The sequence below is a fragment of the Eucyclogobius newberryi genome, unplaced genomic scaffold (genome assembly GCF_026437365.1).
Source record: "Eucyclogobius newberryi isolate DKJ021-1_F unplaced genomic scaffold, fEucNew1.0.hap1 SCAF_306, whole genome shotgun sequence".
NCBI classification, from domain to species: Eukaryota; Metazoa; Chordata; class Actinopteri; order Gobiiformes; family Gobiidae; genus Eucyclogobius; species Eucyclogobius newberryi.
Window position 1 is genome coordinate 22683 of NW_027315953.1, and position 14846 is coordinate 37528.

The 14846-nt window shown below is 52.7% G+C and overlaps 1 protein-coding gene across 1 annotated transcript; it reads right to left on the minus strand.

Annotated features, from left to right (window-relative positions):
- Window positions 1–586: 586 nt before the first annotated feature.
- On the minus strand, window positions 587–14629 carry LOC140374731 (dehydrogenase/reductase SDR family member 13-like). Its single transcript, XM_072461727.1, has 7 exons — window positions 14481–14629; window positions 7346–7464; window positions 6508–6631; window positions 6113–6345; window positions 5314–5410; window positions 4539–4692; window positions 587–729 (listed from the first exon to the last, which is right to left on the minus strand). The coding sequence occupies exons 1-7, from the start codon at window positions 14605–14607 to the stop codon at window positions 609–611; spliced, it is 975 nt and encodes a 324-aa protein (XP_072317828.1). The 5' UTR covers window positions 14608–14629; the 3' UTR covers window positions 587–608.
- Window positions 14630–14846: the final 217 nt, after the last annotated feature.

Here is a 14846-nt window from a genome sequence, read left to right on the forward strand (position 1 = left end):
AGTTACTTGAGAGGGTCCTGAGTCACTTGAGAGGGTCCTGAGTCACTTGAGAGGCTCCTGAGTCACTTGTGAGGGTCCTGAGTCACTTGAGAGGGTCCAGAGTCACTTGAGAGGGTCCAGAGTCACTTGAGAGGGTCCTGAGTCACTTGTGAGGCTCCTGAGTAACTTGTGAGGGTCCTGAGTCACTTGAGAGGGTCCAGAGTCACTTGAGAGGGTCCAGAGTCACTTGAGAGGGTCCTGAGTCACTTGTGAGGCTCCTGAGTCACTTGTGAGGGTCCTGAGTCACTTGAGAGGGTCCAGAGTCACTTGAGAGGGTCCAGAGTCACTTGAGAGGGTCCTGAGTCACTTGAGAGGGTCCTGAGTCACTTGTGAGGCTCCTGAGTCACTTGAGAGGCTCCAGAGTCACTGTGGGAGTGTGTTATTCCTCATATAAAGACACATTTGCAATTAAATCTACCATTTAATATCTATAAAAATCTGATTAAAAGTTATCAAACTGAAAAGAGAAAAAGGAACAGGATTGAAAAGGAGCACGTTTGACCGTCCTCCACAAACAGAGCCCCACAGTCCACAAGCACAGCAGCTTCTGCATCTTCTGCAGCTGAATCTCATTCAGTGGGAGGAGCTGTGACCCCGGACAGCCTCTCGCTGACCTCCCACAGCTTCTTGGCCAAAGCGTCGTCTCTGGCTTTGGCCGACACTTGAGCCACAGCACAGTCTGAAAAGTACCTGAAAACACACAAACAAACACTAAATACATTTAACTTTGATTTTTGAAAAGAATATTTGTAATAATAATACAAATATATCCTTTTCACCTAGATTTCGAGTCACTTCTTACATTACAGCCTATTTTACTGTACAACAGGCTGTTATTTAGCATTAGAACATGTGTCGTTTGATTGATTTGATCAGATCGTGTGAGTCCATTTGTAAATATTCTACTTTGTTACAGTGACATTGAAACAAAAGCGCTGGCTGCTCATTGCAACGCTCCCTCTCTTTTCCAGACTTTATGTGCTCTACTTATTGTAATTTTGTAAATACTTTTGTACATTCACATTACTCTACTCTCCCCGCCATCGTCACGGGAAACGTAACATGTCTCCAGAAAGAGACAGCGGCGCTGGCGGGTCTTACGCGGTCCCAGCGGGAGCACAAGGACAGCAGCATCATGCTTTTCACAGAGACGTGGTTAACCCCAGAAATGCCGGATTCTATTATCAATTTGGACAAATTTCATCTCCTGCGCGCTGATAGGACGAGGGAGAGCGGAAAAAAGAGAGGAGGCGTGGCCTGGCTGTGTTTGTGAACGAGAAGTGGTGCAAACCTGGAACAGCTGTGGAACAAAGACATTGAACTGTAACAAAGACATTGAACTGTAACAAAGACATTGAACTGTGGCATAAGGCCATATTATCCCCCCGGGAGTTCTCACGTGTGATTGTAATCGCAGTGTATGTGGCCCCGTCTGCCAATGCTGACAATGCTTGTGAAAAACTGCTCTCCTGCACCCACAGGTCACAGACACAGCACCCACAGGTCACAGACACAGCACCCACAGGTCACAGACACAGCACCCGCAGGTCACAGACGCAGCACCCGCAGGTCACAGACGCAGCACCCGCAGGTCACAGACGCAGCACCCGCAGGTCACAGACGCAGCACCCGCAGGTCACAGACGCAGCACCCGCAGGTCACAGACGCAGCACCCGCAGGTCACAGACGCAGCACCCGCAGGTCACAGACACAGCACCCGCAGGTCACAGACGCAGCACCCGCAGGTCACAGACGCAGCATCCGCAGGTCACAGACACAGCACCCGCAGGTCACAGACACAGCACTAGCAGGTCACAGACACAGCACCCACAGACTCTCTTCCTCGTCTCTGGTGACTTCAACCACGCTTCTCCCTCTTCTGTTCTGACACACCCAGTATGTCTCCTGTCCCACCAGAGACAATAAAACACTGGACTTGTTCTTTGCCAACACCAGGAGGCTCCTCCCCCCTCCCTCCCCTGGAGGACCACACCCTTGTACACCTGAGGCCTGTGGTGCCCCGTTTGGTGAGGATGTGGTCTGCTGAGAGCGAGGAGGCTCTGAGGGACTGCTTCAGCACCACTGTCTGGACTGAGCTTTACGGCCCACATGGGAAGGACATCAACACCATCACAGAGCATCACGGACTACATCAACTTCTGTTTTGAGAACATTGTTCCATCCCGGACGGTGCGGTATTTTCCAAACAACAAGCCTGAAAACCATCTCAGGCTTCAAAATCCCCCCTGTCCAGACGGAGGGGGATCTACAGTGGGTGAACGAACTAAATTCTCACTTCCTGAGATTTGATCAATCACCAGCGCCTTCAACACCATCAGCTCCTGAGGGACAAGCTGGAGACGGCTGGTGTGGAGTATGACCTGCAGAGTGGATCCTGGACTACCTCACAGACCCACCCCAGTTTGTGAGAGCCCGGGACTGTGTGTCTGACATTCAGACCTGCAGTGTGAGGGACCTGCAGTGTGAGGGACATGCAGTGTGGGGGACATGCAGTGTGGGGACCTGCAGTGTGAGGGACCTGCAGTGTGAGGGACCTGCAGTGTGGGGGACCTGCAGTGTGAGGGACCTGCAGTGTGGGGGACCTGCAGTGTGGGGGACCTGCAGTGTGAGGGACCTGCAGTGTGGGGGACCTGCAGTGTGGGGGCGCCCCAGGGCACCGTCCTCGCGCCCTTTCTCTTCACCCTCTACACTGCAGACTTCAGGCATGGACAGCTGTGTCTTGCAGAAGTTTTCTGACCACTCTGCCATCATCGGACTCATCACAGACGATGATGTGGAGGACAGAGGACTGGAGCAGGACTTTGTGGAACCTCCTCTTCATCAACGCGGGGAAGACCAAGGAGATGGTGGTGGACTTCCACAGAGGCCACGCCCCCCTCACCAGTGAACATCCAGGGACGGGACAGGCCACGCCCCCCTCACCAGTGAACATCCAGGGACGGGACAGGCCACGCCCCCCTCACCAGTGAACATCCAGGGACGGGACAGGCCACGCCCCCCTCACCAGTGAACACCCAGGGACGGGACATTGAGAGAGTGACTCATACAAGGACCTGGTGTTCATCTGAACCACAAACTGGACTCATAACACAGACTGAACAGGAAGAGCCAGAGTCGGTTCTACCTCCTGAGGAGACTCAGGTCTTTTGGAGTGACAGGGCCACTCCTGACAGGGCCGCTCCTGACAAGGCCGCTCCTGACAAGGCCGCTCCTGACAGGGCCACTCCTGAAGACCTTCTCCTCCTCTGTGGTGCATCAGCTCCTGTAGGTGTGGTCATCACAGAGAGGAAGAGGAAGAAGCTGGACAAAGCTCTGTCCTGGGCTGTCCTCTGGACTCGGTGCAGGAGGTGGGGGACAGAAGGGTCCTGGCTAAACTCACATCTATGCTGGACCATGAGACTCGCCCCCTGCAGGACACTCTGTCCCCTGCAGGATACTCTGTCCCCTGCAGGACACTCTGTCCCCTCTGGAGGACACTCTGTCCACTCTGGAGAGCAGCTTCAGTGACTGATCCACCCTCGCTGTGTGAAGGAGACGTTTCACACTCTGTCCTTCTGCTGCTGTCACTCTACAACAAACACTGTCATACCCATGTGCAATACTGTCATACCCATGTGCAATACTGTCATACCCATGTGCAATACTGTCATACCCATGTGCAATACTGTCATACCCATGTGCAATACTGTCATACCCATGTGCAATACTGTCATACCCCTGTGCAATACTGTCATACCCATGTGCAATACTGACATACCCATGTGCAATACTGACATACCCATGTGCAATACTGACATACCCATGTGCAATACTGTCATACCCATGTGCAATACTGACATACCCATGTGCAATACTGACATACCCATGTGCAATACTGTCAAACCCATGTACAATACTGTCATACCTATGTGCAATACTGTCATACCCATGTGCAATACTGTCAAACCCATGTGCAATACTGTCATACCCATGTGCAATACTGTCATATCCATGTGCAATACTGACATACCCATGTGCAATACTGACATACCCATGTGCAATACTGTCATACCCATGTGCAACATTGTCATACCCATGTGCAATACTGACATACCCATGTGCAATACTGTCATGTCATACCCATGTGCAATACTACCAGACCCATGTGTAATACTGTCAAACCCATGTGCAATACTGTCATGTCATACCCATGTGCAATACTGTCATACCCATGTGCAATACTGTCATACCCATGTGCAATACTGACATACCCATGTGCAATTTTTATAATTTATCTGTTTTTTATTATTTACTTCTGTACCTACTTTGTGTTTGAATTTCCCCATTGTGGGACAATGTTAGCATGCTAGTAGCTGTTAGCATGCTAGTTACTGTTTAGCTCACGGCAGTGAATCTTTAGGACGCTTTGACTGCGTCAGGAAAGTGAGTACGTTTGTAGTGACTCGGGTACAGTTCCTTTAATAAAGCAGATCATGTACCTTCCACTGAGAGGCTCCAGTCCCTCCTGAAGGACACAGTGCAGAGTGGTCTGAGCGCCCCCTTCTGCATCCAGGAAGAACAGCGCAGCAATGGGCGTAATCAGAATCTCAAACCACCGACTCAGGTTTCGACCGATTTCAGTTTTGATGACGCCTGAGGCAGAAGGAGCAGCCACACGTTTAGACTCAAACACCACGTTACAGCACCCGATTCTGTTCAGACTGTGGACGCTCTCATCATCAGGCTCTTCACTCCACGTCTGTGATGATATAATATATTGGGGAAATCATAGGGGCCCCAGTAGGTCTGGGTGATGTGGAAACATTTAGTTTTTTTCTCATATGTGGATGTTTATAGCCTGATGAATTAAGAGAAGGTCGACATGTGTGTAACATGCCGGGAACACTTCTTATGGCTCATGTAGGAGAGAGCCTGGGACCCAAGGACGTCTCACATGTCCTAAAACATTCAGCGTATTTTTGCAATATGTTGAGACTGGTTTTGTGCACTTGGACACTCGGGTGAAGAGCGGGGCGGAGCTGTAGAGCACCACCTGGTGGTGAGTTGAATCCCGGACAGACTTGGCAGACCCAAGCGCATCGTGAGGGTCTGTTGGGAACAGCTTGAGGAGCCTCTGTCAGGAGGGTCTTCAGCTCACACCTCCAGGAGAGCTTCTCCCAGACCCCAGGGGAGGCTGGGGACATTGAGTCTGAGGCAAAGTAATAACACCTCCACCAGAAAAGTGACACAGTGCAGCTTTAACTAGCTCTTGACCTGGGTGCAGAGAGAAGCAGGACACGTTGGATCCCTCAAGCTGATTGGCCAGTTCTCGAGTGAAGAGCACGTTGCAGAGTTTACTGTGGGAATAGGCCTGGAAGAAGAGCTTTGTTTAGTTTAAGCTTCTTAAACACCAACATTCATTTTCAGTGATTGGATTGTAATGTGTGAGCTACTGTGCCCAGCTCATTTCATGTATTTGTGCTTCAGTAAAGTCTGTCCAAGTCTAAGGCTGCGTTCACACTTGATTTGGTCCTAAATCCTGATGTGGACTTGGTTTGGTCCTGTTCTGGTCCTTGTTTAGTCCAGGTTTAGCTCCCATTTCCATGTGGTGAGAGTCAAAGTGTGAACTGAAGTATCTTAAAACTGCATAGGAATGTGTAGGATAAACAGGAGAGGCTTCCTGGTCGAAAAACAGGAAATTTGGTTGAGTGACGGGGCGATGAAGAATGTGTAGGTTAATTTTCTGACCTCTCCTGGGGGTAAGACGATAGCCGTAAAATTGCATACAGCTGGACCCATGTGGGGCCAGGCTCACGAGGGGAGTTTTCTTTGTCTTTTAAATGTATAAAAGCGCCTCTATTCGAAGGAACGGGGTTCTTCCTCAAATTGGCTATGAGGGGACCCGGATCGTCGACATCTGTATTTGACTGCTGCTTATTCATGATTAAAACCATTTTCTAAATCACGAAGCAGTGTCAAGCGAGCTGTCTTTTGTCTACCCAACGCACCTTCGAAACACCACCTCTTGAGAGGCACCACAGAACGCATCCTCAGGCTCCAAACACCTGCTCACCTTGAGGTCAGTCGTGAGGTTCCTCTCTCCTCTGACCAGGTCTTTGGTGGAGTCCAGGAGAGCGAAGTCGATGTCTCCCATGAGGTGGGCCCGAGACGCCACCGTGACGATCCGACTCGGCGCGCACTGCTTCAGTCGGTCCAGCAGGAGCAGCGTGAGCAGGAAGTGCCCCAAGTGGTTGACTCCAAACTCCATCCCGAAGCCCTCGTGAGTGCGGCCGGGACTCACCACACCTGGAGCACACAGAGGATCCTCATTCAAACCTCATGAGTTCTGGAGCAGCAAAGATGACTCCACTTCAAGTTCATCGATCCAAAACACATCATCTACAGTGACAACAATGACATGAATCCAGAAGTCCTGACATCGTTCTCTGACAAACGGCGTTCACAAACCGGCGTTGTTGATGAGGAAGTCGAGGCGTGGTTCTGTTTTTAGAAACGTTTCCACAAAGTCTCGGACCGACTGCAGACGGGACAGATCCAGAGGCATGAACAGCACCTGGTTGTTCCCGCTCTCCTGAAAACACACACGGTTAAAGTGCAGAGAACACGGCAAGACATACGGCAAAACAACCTGTAAAGAGCAGATCATGAGGTCAGATGATGCTTCACATGTTCTGGAAGATGAGTTTCCCCACATCAAACGTTACGTTTGAACTGAAGTAAACTCTTTAAAGTCAGGGTTAGACAGTTATCAGGCTGCGAAACTAAACTAAACTAAACTAACCCACGCGTCCATGAATGAGCTCAAACTTGTCTGTGTGTGATTTATTTGTTAAACAGTTTTTTATTGTCTGATATTTAAATGAAAGGAGGAGAAAAGAAGTTCTGAATGGGACATGCCCTGGCTCTTCACTGGATGTCCACAAGGGGGCACCACAGGCTTTCACTTCAATTGGTCGATGCACTCACATGATCCATTTGTCTATTTTATGATGTAAATCTGCTTGTATTTTACTGACTGTTTCGGTCAAATCAACACATTTTCTGTTGTGATCATGTGATCACGTGATCACATGATCACATGATCACAACAGAAAATGTGTTGATTTGATCACATGACTTTTTAATGGCAGGTCAGATATTTCACCATCTTTGAACTGAAACTCGGGACAGACATTGAAACATTGTGTGTGAGCTCAGGAAACAAACTTGTCCCGATCAAATAAAGCGACAGCAATAAATCTAAATGAACCGTTTCTGAGAGAAACACAGTTCCTTTGGCACTCACTCTCCTGATGTCGAGCACGGCGGCCTCAGCTCGCTCTTTACTGCGACAGGCCAGAATCACCCGAGCTCCTCTTTTGGCCAAGCCCAGAGCTGTGGCTTTCCCGATGCCCGTGTTGGCCCCTGAAGACAGAAGAAGAGAACATTAAACTTACAATTAAAGCACAACAAAGTCACATCCACTGACTGTCACAGCAGCTCAGGTGAGGAGTGAGCTGAAGGGGATTCAAGTGAGGAAGGAGCAGGACCTGAGGCATCAGCTCCAGGCTCCTTAAGTCCTGCAGATGAACTGTGTGGAGTTATGGAGCATGTCTTCAACATGAGCCTGAAGCTGAGGGCGGTACCACAGGTCTGAAGACCTCCTGTCTGGTACCACAGGTCTGAAGACCTCCTGTCTGGTACCACAGGTCTGAAGACCTCCTGTCTGGTACCACAGGTCTGAAGACCTCCTGTCTGGTACCACAGGTCTGAAGACCTCCTGTCTGGTACCTGTGCCCAAGACACCGCGCGCCAAAGACTTCAACAGCTTCAGGCCGGTGGCTCTCACGACCTGATGAAGACACTGGAGCTGGTCCTGGACCACCTCCGCTTCACCGTGAGCTCAGCCATGGACCCGCTGCAGTTTGCATATCGTCCTGGCATTGGAGTGGAGGACGCCGTCATCTCCTGCTGCACCGCTCTCTCTCTCACCTGGAGAAGCCTGGCAGCTCTGTGAGGATCCTGTTCTTTCATCTCTCCAGCGCCTTCAACACCATCAGCTGCTGCTCCTTCTCACCAGTGAACCTCCAGGGACGGGAAAGGCCACGCCCCCCTCACCAGTGAACATCCAGGGACGGGACAGGCCACGCCCCCCTCACCAGTGAACATCCAGGGACGGGACAGGCCACGCCCCCCTCACCAGTGAACATCCAGGGACGGGACAGGCCACGCCCCCCTCACCAGTGAACATCCAGGGACGGGACAGGCCACGCCCCCCTCACCAGTGAACATCCAGGGACGGGACAGGCCACGCCCCCCTCACCAGTGAACATCCAGGGACGGGACAGGCCACGCCCCCCTCACCAGTGAACATCCAGGGACGGGACAGGCCGCGCCCCCCTCACCAGTGAACATCCAGGGACGGGACAGGCCGCGCCCCCCTCACCAGTGAACATCCAGGGACGGGACAGGCCACGCCCCCCTCACCAGTGAACATCCAGGGACGGGACAGGCCACGCCCCCCTCACCAGTGAACATCCAGGGACGGGACAGGCCACGCCCCCCTCACCAGTGAACATCCAGGGACGGGACAGGCCACGCCCCCCTCACCAGTGAACATCCAGGGACGGGACAGGCCACGCCCCCCTCACCAGTGAACATCCAGGGACGGGACAGGCCAAGCCCCCCTCACCAGTGAACATCCAGGGACGGGACAGGCCACGCCCCCCTCACCAGTGAACATCCAGGGACGGGACAGGCCACGCCCCCCTCACCAGTGAACATCCAGGGACGGGACAGGCCACGCCCCCCTCACCAGTGAACATCCAGGGACGGGACAGGCCACGCCCCCCTCACCAGTGAACATCCAGGGACGGGACAGGCCACGCCCCCCTCACCAGTGAACATCCAGGGACGGGACAGGCCACGCCCCCCTCACCAGTGAACATCCAGGGACGGGACAGGCCACGCCCCCCTCACCAGTGAACATCCAGGGACGGGACAGGCCACGCCCCCCTCACCAGTGAACATCCAGGGACGGGACAGGCCACGCCCCCCTCACCAGTGAACATCCAGGGACGGGACAGGCCACGCCCCCCTCACCAGTGAACATCCAGGGACGGGACAGGCCACGCCCCCCTCACCAGTGAACATCCAGGGACGGGACAGGCCACGCCCCCCTCACCAGTGAACATCCAGGGACGGGACAGGCCACGCCCCCCTCACCAGTGAACATCCAGGGACGGGACAGGCCACGCCCCCCTCACCAGTGAACATCCAGGGACGGGACAGGCCACGCCCCCCTCACCAGTGAACATCCAGGGACGGGACAGGCCACGCCCCCCTCACCAGTGAACATCCAGGGACGGGACAGGCCAAGCCCCCCTCACCAGTGAACATCCAGGGACGGGACAGGCCACGCCCCCCTCACCAGTGAACATCCAGGGACGGGACAGGCCACGCCCCCCTCACCAGTGAACATCCAGGGACGGGACAGGCCACGCCCCCCTCACCAGTGAACATCCAGGGACGGGACAGGCCACGCCCCCCTCACCAGTGAACATTGGGACATTGAGAGAGTGACTCACAAGAACCTGGTGTTTCATCTGAACCACAAACTGGACTCATAACACAGACTGAACAGGAAGAGCCAGAGTGAGCTCCACCTCCTGAGGAGACTCAGGTCTTTTGGAGTGACAGGGCCGCTCCTGACAGGGCCGCTCCTGACAGGGCCGCTCCTGACAGGGCCACTCCTGAAGACCTTCTCCTCCTCTGTGGTGCATCAGCTCCTGTAGGTGTGGTCATCACAGAGAGGAAGAGGAAGAAGCTGGACAAAGCTCTGTCCTGGGCTGTCCTCTGGACTCGGTGCAGGAGGTGGGGGACAGAAGGGTCCTGGCTAAACTCACATCTATGCTGGACCATGAGACTCGCCCCCTGCAGGACACTCTGTCCCCTGCAGGACACTCTGTTCCCCGCAGGACACTCTGTCCCCTCTGGAGGACACTCTGTCCACTCTGGAGAGCAGCTTCAGTGACTGATCCACCCTCGCTGTGTGAAGGAGACGTTTCACACTCTGTCCTTCTGCTGCTGTCACACTACAACAAACACTGTCATACCCATGTGCAATACTGTCATACCCATGTGCAATACTGTCATACCCATGTGCAATACTTTCATACCCATGTGCAATACTGTCATACCCATGTGCAATACTGTCATACCCATGTGCAATACTGTCATAATCATGTGTAATACTGTCACACCCATGTGCAATACTGTCATAATCATGTGCAATACTGTTATATTCATGTGCAATACTGTCATACCCATGTGCAATACTGTCATACCCATGTGCAATACTGTCATACCCATGTGCAATACTGTCACAATCATGTGTAATACTGTCACACCCATGTGCAATACTGTCATAATCATGTGCAATACTGTTATATTCATGTGCAATACTGTCATAATCATGTGCAATACTGTCATAATCATGTGTAATACTGTCACACCCATGTGCAATACTGTCATAATCATGTGCAATACTGTTATATTCATGTGCAATACTGTCATAATCATGTGCAATACTGTCATAATCATGTGCAATACTGTCATACCCATGTGCAATACTGTCATACCCATGTGCAATACTGACATACCCATGTGCAATACTGTCATACCCATGTGCAATACTGTCATACCCATGTGCAATACTGTCATACCCATGTGCAATACTGATATACCCATGTGCAATACTGTCATACCCATGTGCAATACTGTCATACCCATGTGCAATACTGACATACTCATGTGCAATACTGTCATGTTGGTGCAATATTCTTTGTCCATATAACGGCTGTAAATAAGTGTTACTATTTTTTTTTTTTTAACTTTTTATTAAGAATATAAAAAGGTTTTTTATAAGAGCTTTTCTATTAGAGTTTTTTTTTTTTTTAAGTTTTCTAGAAGTTATCTTTTCTTTTACTTCTGTTCCTACTTTGTGTTGCAACACTGGAATTTCCTCATTGTGGGACAAATAAAGGCTTATCTTGTCTTATCAAATGTGTCACATATTCTTTAAATCAGTGTTTCCGGTGTATTCCAGGGGGACTATGGTGACTATCGTCTCAGCCTGACCCCGTCTCCACTTTCACCTGTCCTGGGACTGTCCTGGGACTGTCCTGGGACTGTCCTGGGACTGTCCTGGGACTGTCCTGGGACTGTCCTGTTGCTCACAAATATTGGACTGAAATGAATAAAGCTCTGCGACTGTGACATTGGGACCCTCTTACAGAGACTAGAGGACAGGGTGGGACCCTCTTACAGAGACTAGAGGACAGGGTGGGGCCCTCTTACAGAGACTAGAGGACAGGGTGGGGCCCTCTTACAGAGACTAGAGGACAGGGTGGGGCCCTCTTACAGAGACTAGAGGACTGGGTGGGGCCCTCCTACAGAGACTAGAGGACAGGGTGGGGCCCTCTTACAGAGACTAGAGGACAGGGTGGGGCCCTCTTACAGAGACTAGAGGACAGGGTGGGACCCTCTTACAGAGACTAGAGGACAGGGTGGGACCCTCTTACAGAGACTAGAGGACAGGGTGGGGCCCTCTTACAGAGACTAGAGGACAGGGTGGGACCCTCTTACAGAGACTAGAGGACAGGGTGGGGCCCTCTTACAGAGACTAGAGGACAGGGTGGGGCCCTCCTACAGAGACTAGAGGACAGGGTGGGGCCCTCCTACAGAGACTAGAGGACAGGGTGGGGCCCTCCTACAGAGACTAGAGGACAGGGTGGGGCCCTCTTACAGAGACTAGAGGACAGGGTGGGGCCCTCTTACAGAGACTAGAGGACAGGGTGGGGCTCTCTTACAGAGACTAGAGGACAGGGTGGGGCCCTCCTACAGAGACTAGAGGACAGGGTGGGGCCCTCTTACAGAGACTAGAGGACAGGGTGGGGCCCTCTTACAGAGACTAGAGGACAGGGTGGGACCCTCTTACAGAGACTAGAGGACAGGGTGGGGCCCTCTTACAGAGACTAGAGGACAGGGTGGGGCCCTCCTACAGAGACTAGAGGACAGGGTGGGGCCCTCCTACAGAGACTAGAGGACAGGGTGGGGCCCTCTTACAGAGACTAGAGGACAGGGTGGGGCCCTCTTACAGAGACTAGAGGACAGGGTGGGGCCCTCTTACAGAGACTAGAGGACAGGGTGGGGCCCTCTTACAGAGACTAGAGGACAGGGTGGGGCCCTCTTACAGAGACTAGAGGACAGGGTGGGGCCCTCTTACAGAGACTAGAGGACAGGGTGGGACCCTCTTACAGAGACTAGAGGACAGGGTGGGGCCCTCTTACAGAGACTAGAGGACAGGGTGGGGCCCTCTTACAGAGACTAGAGGACAGGGTGGGGCCCTCTTACAGAGACTAGAGGACAGGGTGGGGCCCTCTTACAGAGACTAGAGGACAGGGTTGGGCCCTCCTACAGAGACTAGAGGACAGGGTGGGACCCTCTTACAGAGACTAGAGGACAGGGTGGGGCCCTCCTACAGAGACTAGAGGACAGGGTGGGGCCCTCTTACAGAGACTAGAGGACAGGGTGGGGCCCTCCTACAGAGACTAGAGGACAGGGTGGGACCCTCTTACAGAGACTAGAGGACAGGGTGGGGCCCTCCTACAGAGACTAGAGGACAGGGTGGGCATCCCTGGCCCTGCCCTAAACTGTTTAAGGTCCTATCTGGAAGACAGGAAGTACTTTGTGTCTCAGACCACATGACCCTGACCTGTGGAGTGCCCCAAGGGTCAGTCCCGTGTCCCCTTCTGTTCAACCTCTACATGCTGCCGTTAGGTCACATGACACGCAGTGAAAATGTGTCCAATCACAATGATGCAGACGAGTCAGATCTATGTTTGACTGTCACAGGTGAATCTGGACCATTCACTCTGTCACTGCATCAGATCAGTGTGTGGACCGGCCTCCTGCTGGTGCCAGAGTCAGGACTAAACATGGACCGGCCTCCTGCTGGTGCCAGAGTCAGGACTAAACATGGACCGGCCTCCTGCTGGTGCCAGAGTCAGGACTAAACATGGACCGGCCTCCTGCTGGTGCCAGAGTCAGGACTAAACATGGACCGGCCTCCTGCTGGTGCCAGAGTCAGGACTAAACATGGACCGGCCTCCTGCTGGTGCCAGAGTCAGGACTAAACATGGACCGGCCTCCTGCTGGTGCCAGAGTCAGGACTAAACATGGACCGGCCTCCTGCTGGTGCCAGAGTCAGGACTAAACATGGACCGGCCTCCTGCTGGTGCCAGAGTCAGGACTAAACATGGACCGGCCTCCTGCTGGTGCCAGAGTCAGGACTAAACATGGACCGGCCTCCTGCTGGTGCCAGAGTCAGGACTAAACATGGACCGGCCTCCTGCTGGTGCCAGAGTCAGGACTAAACATGGACCGGCCTCCTGCTGGTGCCAGAGTCAGGACTAAACATGGACCGGCCTCCTGCTGGTGCCAGAGTCAGGACTAAACATGGACCGGCCTCCTGCTGGTGCCAGAGTCAGGACTAAACATGGACCGGCCTCCTGCTGGTGCCAGAGTCAGGACTAAACATGGACCGGCCTCCTGCTGGTGCCAGAGTCAGGACTAACGGCCTCCTGCTGGTGCCAGAGTCAGGACTAAACATGGACCGGCCTCCTGCTGGTGCCAGAGTCAGGACTAAACATGGACCGGCCTCCTGCTGGTGCCAGAGTCAGGACTAAACATGGACCGACCTCCTGCTGGTGCCAGAGTCAGGACTAAACATGGAGCGGCCTCCTGCTGGTGCCAGAGTCAGGACTAAATATGGAGCGGCCTCCTGCTGGTGCCAGAGTCAGGACTAAACATGGGCCGGCCTCCTGCTGGTGCCAGAGTCAGGACTAAACATGGACCGACCTCCTGCTGGTGCCAGAGTCAGGACTAAACATGGAGCGGCCTCCTGCTGGTGCCAGAGTCAGGACTAAACATGGACCGACCTCCTGCTGGTGCCAGAGTCAGGACTAAACATGGACCGGCCTCCTTCTGGTGCCAGAGTCAGGACTAAACATGGACCGGCCTCCTGCTGGTGCCAGAGTCAGGACTAAACATGGACCGTCCTCCTGCTGGTGCCAGAGTCAGGACTAAACATGGAGCGGCCTCCTGCTGGTGCCAGAGTCAGGACTAAACATGGACCGGCCTCCTGCTGGTGCCAGAGTCAGGACTAAACATGGACCGGCCTCCTGCTGGTGCCAGAGTCAGGACTGAACATGGACCTTTGTACTCTACACTTATGGCCCCGCCCCTCATAAAAGTCTTCATTAGACAAACATTCTCCTCAAAAATCTGATAAATCATGGAAACATCGTCACGTGAGTCAGAAGTTTGCAGAATCAGACAAATAATAGAGACTAAAATGGCAGAAATAAAGAGTCTTTTACCTGTGACGATGGCGGTTTTCCCGCGTAACTGGGTTTGACTCGTGCATTTCGCGCCTCGGAACAAAGTGTAGTAAATAAAGACGTAAAGTAAAAGTGCAGCCGCGATGGAGAAGAGCAGGAGCGACATGTGTCAAACTGTCCACGGGACGTTCTGTTTGTGTCCGAGAAACGACCGTAAAGACTGAGATACACACACACCGCGTTTCCGCCGGAACTTCCGCTACAAAATAAAACTAGTGGTAAAAACATAATCGAACTTAAAGCGACGGCGCAAAATGTATGAATGAGTCTTTATGGTATTCTAGAAACATACATTAAAAATATAACATTTGAAATGCATTTAAAAGTACGTTTTATATCAATATG